The sequence below is a fragment of the Nicotiana sylvestris genome, chromosome 2 (genome assembly GCF_000393655.2).
Source record: "Nicotiana sylvestris chromosome 2, ASM39365v2, whole genome shotgun sequence".
In the NCBI taxonomy this organism is placed as follows: Eukaryota; Viridiplantae; Streptophyta; class Magnoliopsida; order Solanales; family Solanaceae; genus Nicotiana; species Nicotiana sylvestris.
In genome coordinates this window covers 151,190,984-151,210,930 of record NC_091058.1, presented here as the reverse complement: position 1 = coordinate 151,210,930, position 19,947 = coordinate 151,190,984, and the positions used below count along the sequence as shown (strand labels likewise).

Here is a 19,947-nt window from a genome sequence, read left to right as displayed (position 1 = left end):
GATGCCTAATAATCACTAAGAGACCGAAATTACATCTTGATTAGACTTCTAATTGACCTCTGAAAAAGCTACCGTTACTGCATTAAGTCTAATCATCTTTAAATATACGCCACACCTCTTTTTCATTAGTCTATAACTGTCAAAACTCTTCTTAAGTTCTGATCGCCCTTTTTCTCTCCAAAATTCCCAAATTTTTCTTAAGAAACAATCTACCATGACTAACCCCCAAGATAATCCTGGCACTCCCCCACCAGTATCCCCTTCGAATATATCTTCATCCACACCCCCTAGTGAAACCCCAAAACCTAGGTTTCGTAGGCAGAAAATGTTGGCCAGAAAAACTGTAGCTTCTGGAGCTCTAAGAAAAGTTCTAAATGAGAAATGAAGGCTATCCAGAGGAAGGAAAGTCCTACTCAAGAATCTGACTCAAGCTCTTGGTCTGAAGCTTTTATTTCTGCCAGCGAAGTAGAAGAACATGGGTCTTCTGACACTACCAAAATTCAAGAAACCCCTGGTGAGGTAAGTTCTTGTGTGGTACTCTCTACTGTGGTTGAAAATGTAGAAAATATGTTTGTCTTGGTTGATTCTGTCAAAGATGTAAAGGGGGATAAATCTAGTAGAAGTGGAGGTAAAAAGAAAGAAAAAGATAGAGAGGGAGCAAGTGGTGATGAGAGGGGAAATGGGAAAGAAAAAGTTCTGGCTATCTGTGGAGGTGTTGAAGAAGGTGGCAACAAGTCAGGGGAAGTGGTTCTGGGGAGGCGGCTGAAGGGCTTGTGCATCTAAGCAAGCAACAAGATGAACCTGGTTCATCTGTTGAGGAAACACTGGCTGATCTTCTGAAGAGGGTTGGGGCCAGTTATGATCCAAAGAAGATTAAAGTTTCCACACAAAAGGCTCCAACTGCTTCCAAGCCAACAAAGAAAAGCAAAATGTCATCCCCAAAACCTACTGTACCTTCAGTACCTAAGGGAAGAGCTACTAGAAGCAGGGTCAGATAAAGTGAAGCTGAGTTACAGAAAGCTCTAGAAGAAATCAAGAAGAAAAAGAAAGAGAAGGGAAAAGCAAAGGCTGTGGAGAGTTCTGAGGTTGCAGAAGAAGAAGAGGAGATGGAACTGGTCCATCAAGAAAGGGGAACAACTGTGGATATTCCTACACCCAAACCAAAAAGGGCCAAGGCTTCTTCCAAGAAGTCTTCCTCTGAACCTATATCTGATGAACCCTCTTTAGCCAAAAGAACCAGATCTGCAATGAAAGGTAAGCAGGTAAAAATTAATGAGGAAGAAGAAGAAGAGGAATCTGAAAAGGAACAAGATAGGTTTGCCATCTTTGGCAGAAGAATTTTTTTGAAAGGAATACTGTTGAGAGACCTGGATGAGCCAGGAATGAGAAGACTGGTGGATGCCCTAGCTGCACAAGGTTGGGAGGACATGGTCTTGAAATGGATGGGAGGCTGGCTAGGAATGAATTGATTGAGTTTATGGCCAATGCCATAGTGAAGAATGGGGTAGTCACCAGTATAGTGAAAGGAGTAAGGGTGCAGTTTGATGCACTCAAATTGGGTAAGATTCTAGACATACCTAGTGAGGAGTATGATGATTATACAAGGCAAAGGTGGCCATATCTAGATTCTCTCCCTACTGCTCTTCAAATTACTAGTAATTTTTGTGATGCCGCAACTGCTAAAGATGTGCCTGAAGCCAGGTTTGTGCAGAAAAGTGAGATGAGGTCTAAGCACAAGGTCTTGCTTGAATTTGTTAACAAGTGTCTACTGCCCAGACAGGAGAGGAGGCACACTGCCAACTACATGGACCCGTTTCTTATGGAGTGCCTTGTGAGAGGAATGCAGATCAATTGGCCTGCCTTTATTGTCAAATTACTGGACAGGGTCATAAATGGCTCCAAGGCTCATGCCACCCCATATGGGTTCATATTGACTACTGTTCTGGATAGGCTGAATGTGCCTTTGAAGAAATGGGAGATGGCATCAAGCAAGGAATATTTTGGCGTCAAGACTCTTCTGGCTTGTGACTATCCAGTCAATTCCACCCCAGTTGAACCTGGTTCATCCCTGAAGACACCTGTGAATAGCAAGGTTAGGGCTTTGGTTCAAGAGTGTGGATCTAAGAATGCTGAAATTGCTCGTCTCCAGGCTCGTGTAGTAACTGGAAACTGAAAAAGATGGCCTTAGAACTGAGCTAGCAAAAGAAAAGGAGAAGAGTGATGGGATGCTTCAGAATATGCTCAACCTTCTCCAAACCCAGCCCTCTAGTTCCTCCAAGCCTTAGGATGTCCAGTTGTTGTCTTCTGAACCAAACTAGTACCCCTAATGACCCAGATTAGGGACTTTTTCATTTTTTTTTGCTCATGCTTTGGAAGTTTTTCTTTCTTTTTGTGGTTTATTGGTGGAAACATATCTTATCAATGACAGCTGTTGTTTCTCTTGTTCTATGAAGATTTTGCTCTTAATATTTTGAATATGTTTGTTGATTATTGATGATTTCATCCATGTTTTCACTTGCAATTGCCCAAGTGTCCATGAGTAATTACTAAAATCTGGGATTCACAATACATGCAACTTTTCGATGATGCCAAAATGGGGGAAGAGATATTGTGCTTTACTCTTTATTCTGAATAATGTGATATTTATAACCTAATTAAATATGTTCCTTGATGATAAGTTAAAATTCTAAGTTAATGTGTTGATGGTCAAGCTGAGTTCCTACAGGTTCTTTGATTAATAAAAGCACAGAGTTTGTCATCATCAAAAAGGGGGAATTTGTTGGCCCAAGTTCAGGTAAAGTTTTGAAGAATGACAAATGAACTCAGTCATGGACCAGGTTCATCATGTGAGGCATAGTATTTATCAACCTAGACATGTGAGATACACGTGAAGGAGATAAGCCTCAATAATCAAGCAGCAATATCTCCTGAACTGATCGAAAAGGTTGCATATTGGATGAGGAGAGAAAGTCTCCTTATGGGAAGAGGACACAATCACACAGTCCAGATAAATGATAGGGTTGGAGTTTGTATTGAACAAGGACTCAACTTCGATGGAAGATCAACAATTGAGTCTCAATCAAACTCTGATTACTAACTCATTAAATAACAGTGATTGTTCTCTTTTATATGTGTTGCACATACGCAGAAGTTAAACGTGAATAGGGAGCAAAATAGCAACGCTTTTTGCAAGCAGTTCATGTGTAATTCAAGTGTGCAACCTGAAGCTACTTGAACGAGATAGAAGAACCAGTTCCGTTGTGTTTATTTTTATTCTAGTTCAATTGTAGTAGGTGGTTTAAAGTTGTACCTTTTCAGCTTTCATAGAAGCATTTGTAATAGGTACTTTGAGTGTTCAAGTTATAGGCTAACTTGAAGGTGTCGCAACAGTTGAGGTTGTGTGCTACACAGGGATTAGAGTTAATCCTTAGGTTTACAAAGAGTTTTGTAAATGCTGTTTTGGCTCAGTGATTTTAGTGGATGTTTGGGAAAATCCTACTGAGTAGTAGGTCGTGGTTTTTTCACCTTTTGAGCCAGGTATTTTCCACGTAAAAATCTTTGTGTTCTTTATTTTCGGTACTTTTAATTCCGCAACAGTAGCAGTTAGAATACCTAGAAGAACTAGGTTCTTCTAGATCAAAAAATTGGGTACCACACAAATCACCCCCCCTCTTGTGTGGTATTGACGTTTAGAACATCAAGGTCCATTCTTTAAATCGATGTAGAGACACCTGCAATTTGTCTATGTATCTCTGCATTCGATCTTCTCGAACCTCGAAAGTTCTGTTGACTTGAATTACCATAAGTTGGAGTCGCAGTTGGCTTCGATGACCTCCGCTCCCAAGCTCTTAGCTAACTCAAGACCTGCAATCATGGCCTCATACTCGACCTCATTGTTAGTTAATTTTGAAGTTTTGATAGACTGTCTAATCGTATTACCTGTGGGTGGCTTCAAAACAATGCTTAGCCCAGACCCCTTCACATTCGAGGCATCGTCCGTGAAGAGGGTCCACACCTCCGATAATGTACCCGATTTTAATAATAGTTCCTTTTCGACCTCGAGTACGAGGGATGGCGTGAAGTCGGCCACGAAGTCTTCCAAAATTTGATACTTGATGGCAGTTCGGGGTTGATACTCAATATCGCACCCGATGATCTCGACGTCCCATCTGGCCAATCGGCCCAAGAGTTCGAGCTTGTGTAAAATGTTGCAAAGGAGGTAGGTGGTTACAACACAAATTAGGTGACATTGAAAATATGGTTTTAATTTCCTAGAGGCGCTTATTAAAGCAAGCACTAATTTTTCTAAGTGTGGGTATTGGGTTTCGGCTTCACCGAAGGTCCGACTAACATAATAGATAGGAAATTTCATACCTTGCTCTTCTCGAACTAAGTCCCCACTTATCGCTATCTCTAAGACTTCAAAGTACAAGTAAAGTTGCTTGTCCGCCTTTGGGGTGTGAAGCAATGGCGGACTCGACAAGTATCGTTTGAGTTCCTCCAAAGCCTGTTGACACTCCGGGGTCCATGCAAAATTGCTCTTTTTCTTGAGTAGTGAGAAGAACCGGTGGTTCCTATCTGAGGACCTCGAAATAAATCGACCCAGGGAGGCTATGCGTCCTATTAACCTTTGTACAACCATGACATTGTCAACAACTGTGATGTCTTCGATTGCCTTGATTTTATGGGGTTAATTTCGATCCCCCGATTTGATACCATAAAGCCAAGGAACTTGCCTGAGCCGACCCCAAATGCACATTTCTCGGGGTTAAGCTTTATGTTATACTTTCTCAGTATGTTGAAGGTGTCATGCAAATGTTTCAAATGGACCTCTGCTTGCAGGGACTTAACTAGCATATCATTAATATAAACCTCCATTGATTTACCTATTTGTTCTTCGAACATTCGATTTACCAGGCGTTGATAAGTAGCACCAACAATTTTAAGCCCAAACAGCATTACATTATAGCAATAAGTGTCATACTTAGTGATCAACAAAGTTTTTTCCTGATCCTCCGGGTTCATCTGTATTTGATTTGTACTCGGAGTAGTCATCGAGAAAACTAAGGATCTTGTGTCCGGCCATGGCATCGATCATGCGATTGATATTCGGCAAAGGAAAGGAATCTTTAGGGCATGCCTTATTTAAATCCTTATAGTCTACACACATTCTAAGTTTGTTTCCCTTTTAGGGACTACAACTACGTTTGCTAACCATTCGGGATATTTTACCTCCCGGATGGATCCTATATTAAGAAGTTTTGTTACCTCATCCTTAATGAATGCATGTTTTACCTCGGACTGAGGTCTTCTCTTTTGTTTTACCGGGCGGGACTTCGGGTCCAAACTCAATCGATGCGTAATGATCTCCGGTAGGATCCCTGTCATATCTAAGTGGGTCCAAGAAAACAATCCATGTTATTTAAAAGGAATTGAACGAGTTTTTTCCTGAGCTCGAGAGTTAACCCCGTGCCCAGGTATACCTTTCGATCGAGCAGATGCTCCATCAATATGACTTGTTCCAGCTCTTGGACCATTGACTTTGTTGCATCGTAATCATCGGGGATTACGAAGGTTCAAGGTATCATATAATCATCATCCTCGAAGGTTTTCCGCTCCTCCGATTGGGTCGAGGCCGGCGATTGTGGTTGCTATTTGACTTCTTGTTTTCCCTTTGATTCTGATCCCTTCGTTAATGACAACACCGGTGCTGGTATTACCTTATCGATTGCAAATATTTCCTTGGCGGCAAGTTGTTCACCGTACACCACTTTGATTCCTTCTAATGTTGGGAATTTCAAGACTTGGGGAAGCGTCGATGGCACTGCTCTCATATTATGGATCCAAGGACTTCCGAGCAGCGCATTGTACCTCATGTCGCCTTTGATCACATGGAACTTTATTTCCTAAATAGACCCGGCCATGTTTACCTATAGAATGATTTCCCCTTTGGTGGTTTCACTTGCCATATTGAAGCAGTTAAGTACCCGAACTGCGGGCACGATCTGATCTTGGAGGCCGAGTTGATCCACGACCCTTTATCGAATAATATTTTCCGAGCTACCTGGATCAATCAACACACATATAACTGGAATTTTATTCATAAGGATAGATATTACCAGTGCATCATTGTGAGGTTGTTCGATCCCTTCTACATCCTCGTCATTGAAAGACAAGGTTTCTTCTGGTAAGTAGTCCCGAGTTCGCTTTTCTCTCGTGATTGTCACTTTGATGCGTTTGAATACCGGTCCTTGAGGGATATCGACCCCACCAACGATCATATGAGTTACACGTGATGGATCTTCCTGATCATCTACCTGTTCGAATCTCTATTTTTGAAGTAATTCTTGGCCCGATCACTTAGGAATTCTCGAAGGTGACCCCCGTTGAATAGACGGGCTACCTACTCTCTCAACTGTTTACAGTCTTCGGTTCTATGACCATAGGTACCATGGTATTTGAATATTTGATTAGGGTTCCTTTGAGCTAGATCAGTCTGTAAGGGTCTGGGTCATCTAGTATCACTAATCCAACCAATGGCTGATACAATACCTGAGACATCGATGCTGAAGTTGTATTCTGATAGTCGAGGTGCTTCTTTGGACCCGACATCCCTATTGATACCACTTTTGCTCATAAGCCCTCAGGAACTCTGTCCCCGATCATTCATTCTATCATTCTGTATGATATTGCATCCATGCCTATTATTTCTCTGATCTCTACTGTATGGATGGTATCTATCTCTATCTGACCGTGGTTCCCGTTCGATGTCCCTTTTAACTCTGTCTATGGGCCTGCTGGGAAATCAAACCAATTGGAGTTCCCAGTTGAGCAATTTCGACCCTAATCTTCGACTGATACCGATTGAGTACATCGTCCCAAGTGACAACTGGATATTCGATCAAATTTTGCTTTAACTGTTGTGAAGCTATGGAGCTTCGAGTGTTGAGACCTTGTGTAAAGGCTTGAGCATTCCAGTCGTCGGTGACTGGAGGCAAATCCATTCTCTCCATTTGGAACCGAGATACAAATTACCTGAGCATCTCGTTATCGTTATGTCTTACCTTGAAGAGGTTCGATTTCCTTGTGGCAACTTTAATGGATCCGGCGTGGGCTTTCACAAAATAATCCAGCATAGCAAACGAATCAATATAGTTGGGTGGTAAGTTATGATACCATATCATGGCACCCTTCGATAAAATCTCTCCAAATTTCTTCAATAGAACAGATTAAATCTCATAATCTTCTAAGTCATTCCCCTTCATTGCGCATGTGTAAGAAGTGACGCGCTCATTAGGATCAGTGGTCCTATTGTATTTGGAGATTTCTGGCATACGGAATTTCTTAGGAATGGGCTTCGGGGCCGCACTTGAAGGGAAAGGCTTCTGTACGAACTTCTTAGAATTCAAACCCTTTAGAATCAAAGGTGCCCCCGGGATTTGGTCAACCCGTGAGTTGTACGTCTCTACCTTTCTGCCATTAGCCTCGATTTTCTTTTCACTTGATTCGATCTTCTTAGTGAGATCCTCGAACATCTTCATAATGCGGGGTAAGTCTCCGATTCATTGGTATTCGATTTCTCTAGTACAAGTTCGATTCTATTAACAACTTCTTGTGATGTTTCGAGCTCTATTCTGCTTGGTGCTTGATTCTGATTTTGGAGTTGCGGTATCGCAGCTTGTTGAGTTTGCAACATTTCGAATATCATTCGAATGCTAATTCCGCCTTCTTCTATGCTCTATGTGTTCTAATCAGCTGCTTGGGCATCTCTGCGGACGCTGTTTTCGTGGTCGAAGCCTAAATTCCCATTAATGACAATATGAGAGCTGACATCGACTGGGTCTACGGCCAGTGGTCCATCGGGGTTGACTGGAGGTACTCCGTTTCCTTGGGCGATTATGTTTTTGTTTTCGCCATGAAGACTAAGGCTATTGTCCGTGTGAGTGGGTGCTACTTGAGAGTTTGACATATTGATTCCTGAAATCAAAGACACTTATGAGAACAAGTGTAAAGCTGTGTGTTATGGGAATTAATACTAGGAAATCACTATTATTCTTAGACCCACGGTGGACGCTAAGCTGTTTACACTTAAAATTGGATAAAAATTAAATTTATAATGTGGGTTTAAGGATATGTGATTTCACCTAATATCAATTGATAAATGCAAAGAGTAATAATAGAAATTAACAAAATTATAAAAGCAAACCAGTGTTTGAACAGAATTCAGCCCTCGAGCTTGAATACCCTCGAATTAATTTGTGCAAGAACAGTTAAAATATAACAAGCCGATGAACAAGGATATGAGCTATAGAAAAAACGTTATATTGCTTTGATATATCAGAGTGTAAGGTGCTTACAAAATGATTAGGACTCTCTTTATATAGTAGAGGAATCCTATCTATGTTATAATGCTAATTACAGAAATAAAGCCTATAATTAGCCTAAACAACTGCCTTTGATTTGATCCGTTCCATGATTCCCGCCATGATCTTCGATCAGTCACGGATATCTAGCTTTCCTGTTATTGTGCTTTGCTCGGAGCCTGCTCTATTTGGTCTCGATCGCTGCCGGCCTCGATCTCGGTAGGCACTTCGATTCTCGAACTCGGTGCCTTGTCTTTGTCACTTTTATCTATTCCACTACGAGGCTAAGATGCAACCCCCTGGTCTCGATCAAATAGTAAAATCGGGTAGGCCCGGTTTTAGCCGTATATAGTAGGGTAAATGATAAAATAAAATTATTTAATGATAACGAAGGGTGAGATTGAGTGAAAAAGACAAGGTAACGATGCGACCACACCAAATCGGTCGTTACATAAAGTGGGACATTTTATCGTTATTTAACGACGAATTTAACGATGCGATATAATAAAATTTAAGTAACAATCAAAACAAATATTATACCTAAAGTAACAATATGATACAATACAACAGGTAAAAACCATCCAAGCTATAAATAGGGATCCCAAAATTGACTATATGTGCACTCGGCCCAACTGAAACTATTATGTTGGGCTACATTCTACTTTGTTGGACCAGGCTTTTCCTAGTATAACTCCGTTACAGCATTGTGTCCCCTACATTAACCAATTGGACCAAACGTCCGAACCCTCGGTTACTCCCCGCCCAAGAAATGTTCGACGAAAGGCGGCACTAAAATTACAACAATATCCCCAACAACATCGACGTGCTCAAATCTAACTGGTCAACTACTTCAATCATCCTCTTAAACCCTAGTTTCGAATACCCGCCATAGTCGCAGGGTTTAAGCTCTCGTACCAGACATTACAGAATTCCGTCTCACTCCATTCCAATGTTGTAATAATGGCTGCTTCGAAGTTGTCTTCAGTGGCAGCAATGGCAGCTGCAGCTGCCGCAGCAGCTTCATGTTCCACTTTCCCCAACCGCGCGTACGCCGACGCTCCGTTTCGCTTCTCCCCCTTTTCTTCTTCTCCATCTCCTCCACCACAGGCTCCTCAGTCGGACTCTCAATCTGGGTCGGATTCAAATGATCCTCCTGAAGATTCAAGAGGCGGGTTCAATCCGGAATCATTAGAGAGAGGTGCAAAAGCTCTTAGAGAAATCAATAGCTCTCCCTATCACAAACAAGTAAATATTTTTCTTAATAACCTCAAGGTTTTACTTTTTTCATATTTAAATTTTGGTATGGTGAAAAAATTAATCTAATTTTGGGTTTATTGGTTTTGGTTAAAAGGTGTTTGATGTAATGAGAAAGCAGGAAAAAAACCGGCTTGCGGATATTGCTGCAGAGAAAGTTTATTATGAGGCAATCCAGGCTCAAGCTGATATTGTGAGTCTTTAAACCATATCAAATTAATATTAGGAAAAAATGGATTTGAATGGTTTTCGGGGAGAAATGATGTAATTCTCATAGGATTTTATGGATAGCCAAAAAGAAGGAATCAAGAGAATATGAGGGAACATATTAGTGATCTTGTTTTTCTTACTTTGATAGAAGAAAAAAGACAATCCTTAACTGTAGCAATCCTTTTGCTACTTGGATGGTGTTTGGTTTTAATGTATTTAGGAAAACATTTTCAGAATGAGAAGCTAGTTTCTTAAACCACAAGGGGGAGGATGTGTTGCCCATCATGGACAGCACATTGCCTATTTAGTCTTGGCCTCTTGGGTAAGGGGAGGTTGCCCTGCCCGTAGTCTTTTTGGTTTAAAAACTGAATAATTTCCACAAAGCCGAATTATTTTAGGCTTTCTGGAAAAAGTAAATGAAGTGGAACTTATTTTTGCAAAATCAAATTATTCTGGTTTCTGAAAACAATATAATCTAATCGTTTTTTTTTAATGAAAAATCACCTAACCCAACCATTTATTTTGAGTAACAAACCTTGTCAAAATTCATACCAAAAGGCAAACAAGTAACCATTTGTTGTTAGAGAATATTTTCTAACCATAACTGCATAGAGAATATTTTCTAACCATAGCAACATTTCTACATCAATTCTTCCAAAAACTTCACCAAAACCAAGTGCCACCTAAGTGTGTATTGCATCTTAAGACTATGATTGCTTTGATTCTCATATAGTGTTTAACCACATCATAATTCTTTTACTCTGCTAACACTTAAGCTGTCAATTTGTTTTGACATTTTGTTTAATTATTATTAGTTTTTTCTTACACTATACCAAATGCACTTATCTAAATGCAGGATAAACAGCGAAAATGGGGAGAAGACCAGCGGAATCTATACCAACAACAATCACAGGCCAAAGCACAAATGCTAAGATATGAAGATGAATTGGCTAGAAAAAGAATGCAGGTATGTAGAGTTATTTGCTTGCTTAGTTTGAAATGATCCAGCTAAGGCACGGCATCTTGAGTTGCAAAGTACTTGAGAGAAAATTTAGTTTATTATAAGATGTAACATAGAACTCATGTTCTATACCTATGCTTACATTCTCAATTTGTATACCTATGCATACAGTTATGATATGTGTATTTAAGCTAAAAAGAAGACTCTATCAATGATAAAGAGCTAGAGAAGAGAGCAAGTTGGCCTAAGATAAATAGGGTTTCATCAATGTACATCCAAGGACTAGAGCTTTTCAAACTCGATGGTCAGTTAAGCAGTAATCATTTTGGAAAAAGGAGGAATCCTTGCATCATCTCCGATCCCACTAGTTGATTCCTGAGCTAATCCAACTTTAAAGTGTTCAAAAGGTTATGCGTTAATTAATACTCAATAACACCACTGATGAACCAACTCATTCTCTTTGTGGAAACTCAACAACTCTTGCTACAACTTAATTGCATTGTTTGACATCTTAAATGTTGGGTGTACATGGGGTGAGAGAAGAAGAATCGAGTAGTCCACTTATATATGTGACTATTCTCGTATAGAAAATGAGATTGGACCTGATTACTTTTCCAGGAAATAATGCACATTTAAAATCTGCATATATGTTAAGTTATTTTTTTATGAAATAGAATGTGTACATTGTTCTTGAGTACTAAAATGATCTTACACAGGAACCTAGTTGACAGTTCTTTATATCATGATTTCAGACAGATCATGAAGCTCAAAGAAGACACAATGTTGAGCTGGTTAAAATGCAAGAGGAGTCATCAATACGAAAAGAACAAGCAAGACGAGCAACAGAAGAGCAAATTCAAGCACAACAAAGACAAACTGAGAAAGAGAGAGCTGAAATAGAACGAGAAACAATAAGAGTGAAGGCCATGGCTGAGGCAGAAGGTAGGGCACATGAAGCTAAACTAACTGAAGATCATAAAAGGAGGATGCTGATCGAGAAAATAAATGGTGAAAGAGAGAAGTGGCTTGCAGCCATTAATACAACTTTCAGTCATGTTGAAGGTATTGTTAATGTTTCGCTCATGCTCAAAAATCTCACTGACATGGTGCATGGAAATACAATTAGTAACTCCATTGCTTCTTTTGGTAGAAACTCTTGCTGCTTTGTACTTATCCCAAAGACCCCCCCCCCTCAAAAAAAAAAGAAAGAAAAAAGAAGGGGCAGAAAACTGTTATTAGTTCTCCAGTACTTGCTTTCTCATGAATCTTATTTGTTCTCTCTTGACTTTTGTAGTTGCATCATCATATTAGCAAAGTTGTTCCTTCTGCTAGATCAGGAAAAGAGTACGTAAAAAGAAAAAAATGTGTGATGCTTTTCAGAAAGGCAGTGGATGATGAACCACATAGAATGGGCTATTAAAAATATACTGCTATTTTGAGAAAGGGAAAAGATATTCATCTATTTCTACAGTATTAATGCATCTTTTTAATAATACTCTTTACGTATTAGAGCTAGAGCTGATTGAACTGTTTCTAAATGCAATTTGCAGAGGGTTTCCGGATTCTATTGACTGATAGGAGTAAATTGGTAATGACTGTTGGCGGAGTCACTGCATTGGCTGCTGGAGTTTATACCACCAGGTTCTTTGTTCTACTCCTTAATTGCCTTAGCCCTTCATGAAAGTCAAACTTATGGCAGTGATTGGGATACACAAAGTGTGCCGTTATTTCATTCTTAGATCCAAGATCTATACTTGTCATTTGGTAGCAAATGATGTTTGACAGCCGCAAGTTCTATAATAGCTGTAGTACCATGATGCAAAATTGTGATGGAATGATGAGATATGTGACTTTTTAAATTATGTTTGTCTTTGTCTCTTGATATATATTTCCTTAGGCAGCTTTGACCATATTTCTTAAAGACGTTTGGTAGTGGGAAGGGTTACTGTAAGCTTTAAACAACTGAAGCTGTCCACACTAGATTATTTTTGATAAGTATGTCCATACTGCAATAAATAATAAACTATGCCTCAATCCTAAGCTAGTTTAGGTCGGCTATATGAATCTTCACATCTTCACTATCCATGCCGCTCTTTTGAACCTCTATAAAAAAGACCGAAAGTTCTTGGCAGGACACTTTTTTTTTTAAATTGATGATTCATGCTGTTTGTACTTTTTTTTTGTCTTTGTTTTATTTTTGAAAAAGGATAGTGGTGGATAAAAAGAGCTTATATGTGGGATTGCTAAAATGAAAGAAATTTCTAGGTCTTTTCTACTCAAGTGATAGATTTAGAGAATCAGACGTTAACTTACATGTGTCCAAGCCTAGGTGATTTCTTCCCATATGTCCAAGCCTTGGCGGATAGAGTTACCGGTGGGAGGTGGCATGATTTCCCTGGAATTAGTTGAGGTGCACGCAAGTTGGCCCGGACACCACGATTATAAAATAAAAAGGCATTAACTTACATGTGTTTGAACTCATTCAATTGAATGTGAAGAAAAAGTTTCATGTATTGAAATTAATTAGAGAAAGCAAGAAACAAATGGAAAGCTTTGTTCTCTATATGGAAAAAAGAGGAAGAAGGCATCATTCATTATTGACCGTGTGATCATCTTAGCTGGAGTTTGTTAATAATTATATATAACTAGTTAATTAACTATGTTACATTTACATATTTCCCTTATTTTATCACCTTAGTTTGTTACTATACTTCCTGGAACATTTAGCTGTTCAACATGTCCATTTATATCCCGCTTGATAGGCAGTTTCAACATTTTTTACCCATTGGCAAGAGGGAAAAGGCTTGTTTTCACATTGATCACTAATCTTGGCGTCATTCTGCCCTGGAATTCTGGTTATTTTCTTGTTCGCTTCTGTTTACTCAATTATATAAGCAAATAAATGAAATTTAAATCGAGAACATTGTATTAATGTAGCACTGGTCTCTTTTAGGGGTTCATAGGAGGAAGTCTAAACTGTTATGATCTGGTTGTTGCTTTGAATTGGTATTTATGTGAGAATTTTGTAGACAAGCTACATTTTTTCTAACTTTGGCAAGTCTTTGTTGATTGATTATTTGAAATATGGTCATTATTTAAACATTGAAAGCACCTTACGACACAGTCAGTCTTGCTTATGCATAAAAAATTAGAAGTTAGGAAATATTTGCACAGGTAATCGCTGTTGGAATGACAATGTTGCCAACAATCACATAATCATCATTTTGCTAGTCTTGAGAGGATCTGGCTGTGGGTCTTCTCTGCTGATCAATTCGTGTTTTGTGTCCTATTTTAATTATATCTCCTTGCAACATTGGTATTTTGTATTTAGAATAGTAATTTTGGGCATTTGTTCTTATCTTTTCTATTCATACAGGGAAGGTGCCAGAGTTACCTGGGGATATATTAACAGAATTCTTGGACAACCATCATTAATTCGGGAATCATCTATGTCAAGATTTCCTTGGTCAGGGATGATTTCTCGAGTAGCTGACAAAGGATTCAAGTTTGGTACAGCTGCTGGATTGGCAGCACCTGGACAAAATAAATCTGCTTTTGGAAACATTGTGTTGCATCCTTCTCTTCAGAGGAGAATAGAACACCTTGCTAGGGCCACAGCAAACACCAAGTCTCACCAGGCACCATTTCGCAATATGCTCTTTTATGGTCCTCCTGGCACTGGGAAAACAATGGTTGCTAGGGAGATCGCAAGAAAATCGGTACACTTCTCTCGTATTTTTCCTTGTTTTAATTGTGCCAAATAATAATAATAATAATAATAAGAATGCTGTTTTCCTCGTGCTGTTAATACTGAATTCCTGGGCAACCATCATTAATTGCTCCCTCATATTTCCGAACCTAAATACGCTTTCATCAATTGAGCAGTATAAATAACTGATAATGGCAATAAATGGACTAACACCCACTTCTCTGAGCTATAGCCAGAAATTAAATGCTTTCCCCTCTCACCACAAAATTTTAAGAGGAGGAAGACAAGTCCAGCTCCTGCTGCTTGCATTTTTGAAGGGATAACTGAAAATTGTGTGAATTTTACAGGGTTTGGACTATGCCATGATGACCGGAGGAGATGTTGCACCCCTGGGTGCACAGGCTGTCACCAAAATTCACGAGATATTTGATTGGGCTAAAAAATCAAATAAAGGCCTACTGCTTTTCATTGATGAGGCTGATGCATTTTTGTGCGAGTAAGTTAAATTTATGTTCAGCTGCTTCCTATTAAAATGCCAATTTATTAACTGGTTAATGACATGATATGTTGCAGTTTTTTGAATTATTTTTCTAGATGTAGCACCAACTACAAGACATACAATATTAAAGGACAGTGCACTTCTTTGATTGCAGGCGGAATAGTACATATATGAGTGAAGCTCAGCGAAGTGCTTTAAATGCTTTACTCTTTCGAACAGGGGACCAGTCCCGAGATGTAGTTCTTGTCCTTGCTACCAACAGGCCAGGAGATCTAGATAGTGCTGTCACTGACCGTATAGACGAAGTTATCGAGTTCCCTCTCCCTCAAGAAGAAGAGCGTTTCAAATTGCTGAAGCTCTATTTGAACAAGTACCTTGCTGGTGAAGGAGACAGTGACAGCAATTCTAAGTGGGGGCACCTCTTCAAGAAGAACCAACAAAAAAGGATAACCATACAAGATTTGTCTGATGGTGTTATTAGAGAGGCTGCTAAGAAGATAGAAGGATTCTCTGGCCGCGAGATTGCAAAACTTATGGCAAGTGTTCAAGCAACAGTATATGGGAGCCCAGATTGTGTTCTTGATTCTCAATTGTTCAAGGAAATCGTAGAATACAAGGTCGCTGAACATCACCAACGAATAAAACTAGCTGCTGAAGGTATGGAGCCAACATACCAGGGGAATTAACCGACACCACAAAGATACAAGTGTCTTTCACCGATACGAATAGTTGAAATTTTGTTTATCATCTCTTTGGTAGTAATGCATGCAAAATTCATTTTTTCCAAACTTGAGATATTTGTAGTTTAGGTGTACTATTCCTGTTTGGGGAATGAGCGTTGGATGGCGGACGTGTTTCAGGGTTCAATGGGACGTTACAATTTGATGGTTACATAGCTCACTTGGGCTGTAGTTGTATTGACTCTGTGGATCGCAGGAAGATAAATCGATTGAATAGATAAATAGTAGGCAAAATATGAATTGCTTGGCCATTTTAGGGCCCATACACCATTTATTAGTCCCTCACACAAGTATTACGTGACATGTCTCACACATTGTAAAATTTCTCGTCAAAAAGTTATGGTATATAAAATGGTGATGTTAACTGTTAAATAGTTCCTAGAGTTGTGGTAGTTACCGCATTACAGCTCCTCATTAGATTGTGTTTCACTATCCCGTTCCAACAAAATTGGATATTAAAGTTTAAATTAATATCCAAACGCAATCAATGTATAATAATAACATAAGTAGTGTTAGTATATCTGTCGCATAAGTTGCCAAATCAATATCACGACGAAATATAAAGTAGAAGATAAGTTAGGTATTTCAATGACAAACATTACAGGCAACTTCCCGGAACAATTTCATAATGGGGTGAGTGGAAAGGTGTAATCTCTATTGGAAGTTGATTTAACAAGTTTCTTGAATAGTAATAACGTCATATATAAATTGAGTAAAATAAATAAAGTATGTTTTGTACAATATTTAGATAAGTGTTCTCTGCTCCAAAAACTTTGAGAAAAATGTTCCACAGTTCCAAGCAAATGCCTCCAATAGTATTATACTCAGGAAAAGTTCTTTGAAGAAGTTTTTGGTGAAGTCTTTTGAAGAAGGTCGTAAGTTAATTACTTTTATTCTTTTCTTTTCTTTTCTGTTCTTTTTTATCCCCCTCAAAATCGTTTTGCTCCTAAAAGCAAAATTTCTCTCCTTGACTTATTCTTTTTCGAAAAAAAAAAAAAACTAGTAACTTTTTTTAATAGCTCTAGACTCTAGTCTAAAGGATATACCAAATTATAGAAATGGTTGTGACTTGTGAGTAATCAATATTGTTATGAACTGCATATCATGAATGCGGATACAACAACTAACCATTACATTTTAGTACAGAAAGATTGAGATTGCCATAGTAAACAATCTCAATAAAGATATTCTTCGTATCAAAATAAATTGAATCCGACACTAGTATATATACTACAACAAAAAAGACCTTTAGTGGCAATAAAAATACTCTTTAGCGGCAATAGAAATGGCCACTAAAATATTTACCGGCCGTTAAGTATTAGCCATTGTAGCTGGCGTCGGCAAAGGTTTTAGCGGCCATTAGAGGGACTGCTGGTAAAGATCACTATAATGGCCAGTAAAAGTCCTTCAGATATAGCGGCAATGGTTTACTGGCTATTACAATGGCCACTATATCTCTCAAAAAATTCCATAGGTTATACATTTTACAGCTTTTATTATTGCTGCAAAAGACTAATCTAATTGCTGGTAGAAGGAACCCTTTTGGCAACAAATATAGTGGCCACTAAAACTATTATTGATTTCACTTTTACTCCTCTATTTGCCAGCTTTTGTTACGGACAATAAGCATTTATCTAATGGACATAAAAAGAGTATCTATTAACGTCTATTTTTATTGCGCTAAAAATTAATAAAGGAGTTATTAAAAGGGAGAAGGGAGCTGTTCTTTGAGCTAAGAATGAGAAAGCAGAGAGAAGAAAGTTCTGGAAATTTTTGTGACTCTATTATTACATCTCACTTTACACGTGTGTAGCTCTTTGCATATATATTATTTTTCTAACTACTTCTAACAATACATATTACTATCTATTAATACTAAACTAATTCTAATCAACTATGTACAACTACCATTGCTAATGTACAACATTATACTGCACATGTCGATTTCAACACTCCCCATCAAGTTTGGTGATGAAAAATATTTATCATACCCAATTTGCTAACCATTTTACTGTGCAGGTGCTTCCCAAGTGCCTTGGTCAATATATATGCTATCTACTCCTTGCTGGGCACATGTGTAGTTTTTATCATCCCCGTTTGCAGTTTTTCTCTAATAAAATGATAGTCAATTTCTATGCTTTGTACGTTCATGATACATATGATTGGATGAAATCTACAGTGCTGCTTTATTGTCGCAGTATAACTCCATGAGTAAATCAACTTTCACACCCAATTCTTCAAGCAATCCCTGTATCCATACCAACTCAGCTACTTTTGTGGCGATACTCCTGTATTCTGCCTCTGCTGAGCTTCTTGAAATTGTACTCTTCTTCTTGGATTTCAAGGAGATCATTGAATTTTCAAGTTTTTTGCAATAGCATGTAAATGATTTTCTGGTCACTGGGCATGATGCCCAATCAGCATCACAAAATGCAATGACTTTGCCACTTTGTTTGCTACTCATTAGCAGACCTTTTCTTGGACAGTCTTTAACATATTTTACTACTCTTAGGGCTGCATCATAATGAGATTGCTTTGGTGCATTAATGAACTGACTTAGAGTCTGAACTGCAAAAGAAATATATGGTCTTATGATTGCTAGATATAGAAATCTGCCAATTAATCTCTAGTATACCTTTTGTCTTCAAGTTCAGAGTCATTCTCCTGCATCCCAAACAATTTGTCATATTCCACACTTGTTAGCTTCACATTTTGATCCAATGGGAATGTAACTGGTCTTCCTCCCCCCTAGGCCACATTATGAGAAGCTCTAGAGCATATTTTCTCTGATTCGTGACAATGCCTCTGTGTGATCTTGCAAACTCAATACCAAGAAAATATTTGAGCTCCCCTAAATCTTTCATCTTGAAATTACCATTCAGAATCCTTTTAGCATCTTGTATTAGACCACTGTCACTTCCTGTAATTAAGAGATCATCTACATACACCAATATGATTACTATATCCCAACCACTCCTTTTGGTAAACAAGGAATAATCCAGTTTACTTTGGCTAAAACCAGAATCTACAAGAGTTGAAATCAGTTTCAGGTTCCATTGCCTGCTGGCATATTTTAAACCATACAGAGAATTAAGTAGTCTACACACTCTAGTCTCCCCATGGCTACCAAAGCCCTGTAGTAAGGACATGTATACCTCCTCTGAAAGATCATCTTGAAGGAAGGCATTATAAATATCTATGTAGAACAAAGGCCAAGCATACCGAGCTGCCAAGGCAACAACACTCCTCACTGTGACCATCTTTACTACATGAGATAAGGTCTCATGATAATCCAGACCCTCCTGCTGAGTAAACCACTTAGCCACTAGCCTGACTTTATACCTCTCTACAGACCTATCGGCTTTGTATTTAACTTTGTAAATTGTCTCATCACTTACTTTTAATTGAATTCGGTATCACCGAGGCCTTAAAAACCTCATTTAGCGTCACCTTGATTTGCGTGCGCAGTCCGAGCGCGTAGCCGGAAAGCTTAAATATGAAAATTTGTGAAAAATAATAAGTTTTGACTGTAAAATGAATAAATTTGACTTTGGTCAGCATTTTGGGTAAACGGACCCGGATCCGCGATTTGATGGTCCCGGAGGGTTCGTAGGAAAATATGGGGCTTAAGCGTATGCCCGAAATCAAATTTCGAGGTCCCAAGCCCGAGAAATAAATTTTTAAAGGAAATTATTTTATGAAATTTTTTAAGGAAATTTGAAATGAAATCTGATTAGAAAGCGATAGTATCGGGCCCGTATTTTGGTTCCGGCGCCCGGTACAGGTCTTATATATGGTTTAAGTCATTTCTGTAAAGTTTGGTTGAAAACGGACGTCGTTTGAGGTGATTCGAACCTAAATTGCTAAATTTGATACTTGATGAAGTTTGAGAAAAAGTTCTTGATTTTGAGGTTTGATTCATTGTTATTGAGGTTATTTTGGCAATTTGATCGCACGGATGAGTTCGTATGATGTTGTTGAGTTAGTACGTGTGCTTGGTTAGGAGCCCCGAGGGCTCGAGTGTGTTTCGAGAAGTTTTGAACTTAGGAAAAAGTTGCAGATTCAGAGAAATTGCAGGTCTCTGAAGACAGGTCTCGCGGTCCGCGGTGGGAACTTCGCGGCCGCGATGGGGACTCCGCGACCGCGGTGGGATTTGGGCGGTCCGTGGTGAGCAAGGCCAAGCCTCCGCGGCCGCGCTCGATTTCTTGCGG

General features: G+C 38.9%; 2 protein-coding genes across 2 annotated transcripts; one reads left to right on the top strand and one right to left on the bottom strand.

The window, feature by feature from the left end:
* The first annotated feature begins 9,113 nt into the window (after positions 1–9,113).
* LOC104214379 (uncharacterized) lies at positions 9,114–16,006 on the top strand. The gene is made up of 8 exons (XM_009764037.2): positions 9,114–9,608; positions 9,715–9,810; positions 10,684–10,794; positions 11,541–11,850; positions 12,339–12,429; positions 14,165–14,507; positions 14,845–14,993; positions 15,151–16,006. Exons 1-8 carry the CDS (start codon positions 9,324–9,326, stop codon positions 15,680–15,682), a joined length of 1,917 nt encoding a protein of 638 aa, XP_009762339.1. The 5' UTR covers positions 9,114–9,323; the 3' UTR covers positions 15,683–16,006.
* Positions 16,007–17,909: 1,903 nt separating this feature from the next.
* Positions 17,910–18,396, bottom strand: LOC138885792 (uncharacterized mitochondrial protein AtMg00810-like). The gene is made up of 2 exons (XM_070166771.1): positions 18,372–18,396; positions 17,910–18,304 (listed from the first exon to the last, which is right to left on the bottom strand). The coding sequence occupies exons 1-2, from the start codon at positions 18,394–18,396 to the stop codon at positions 17,910–17,912; spliced, it is 420 nt and encodes a 139-aa protein (XP_070022872.1).
* Between the last annotated feature and the right edge of the window lie 1,551 nt (positions 18,397–19,947).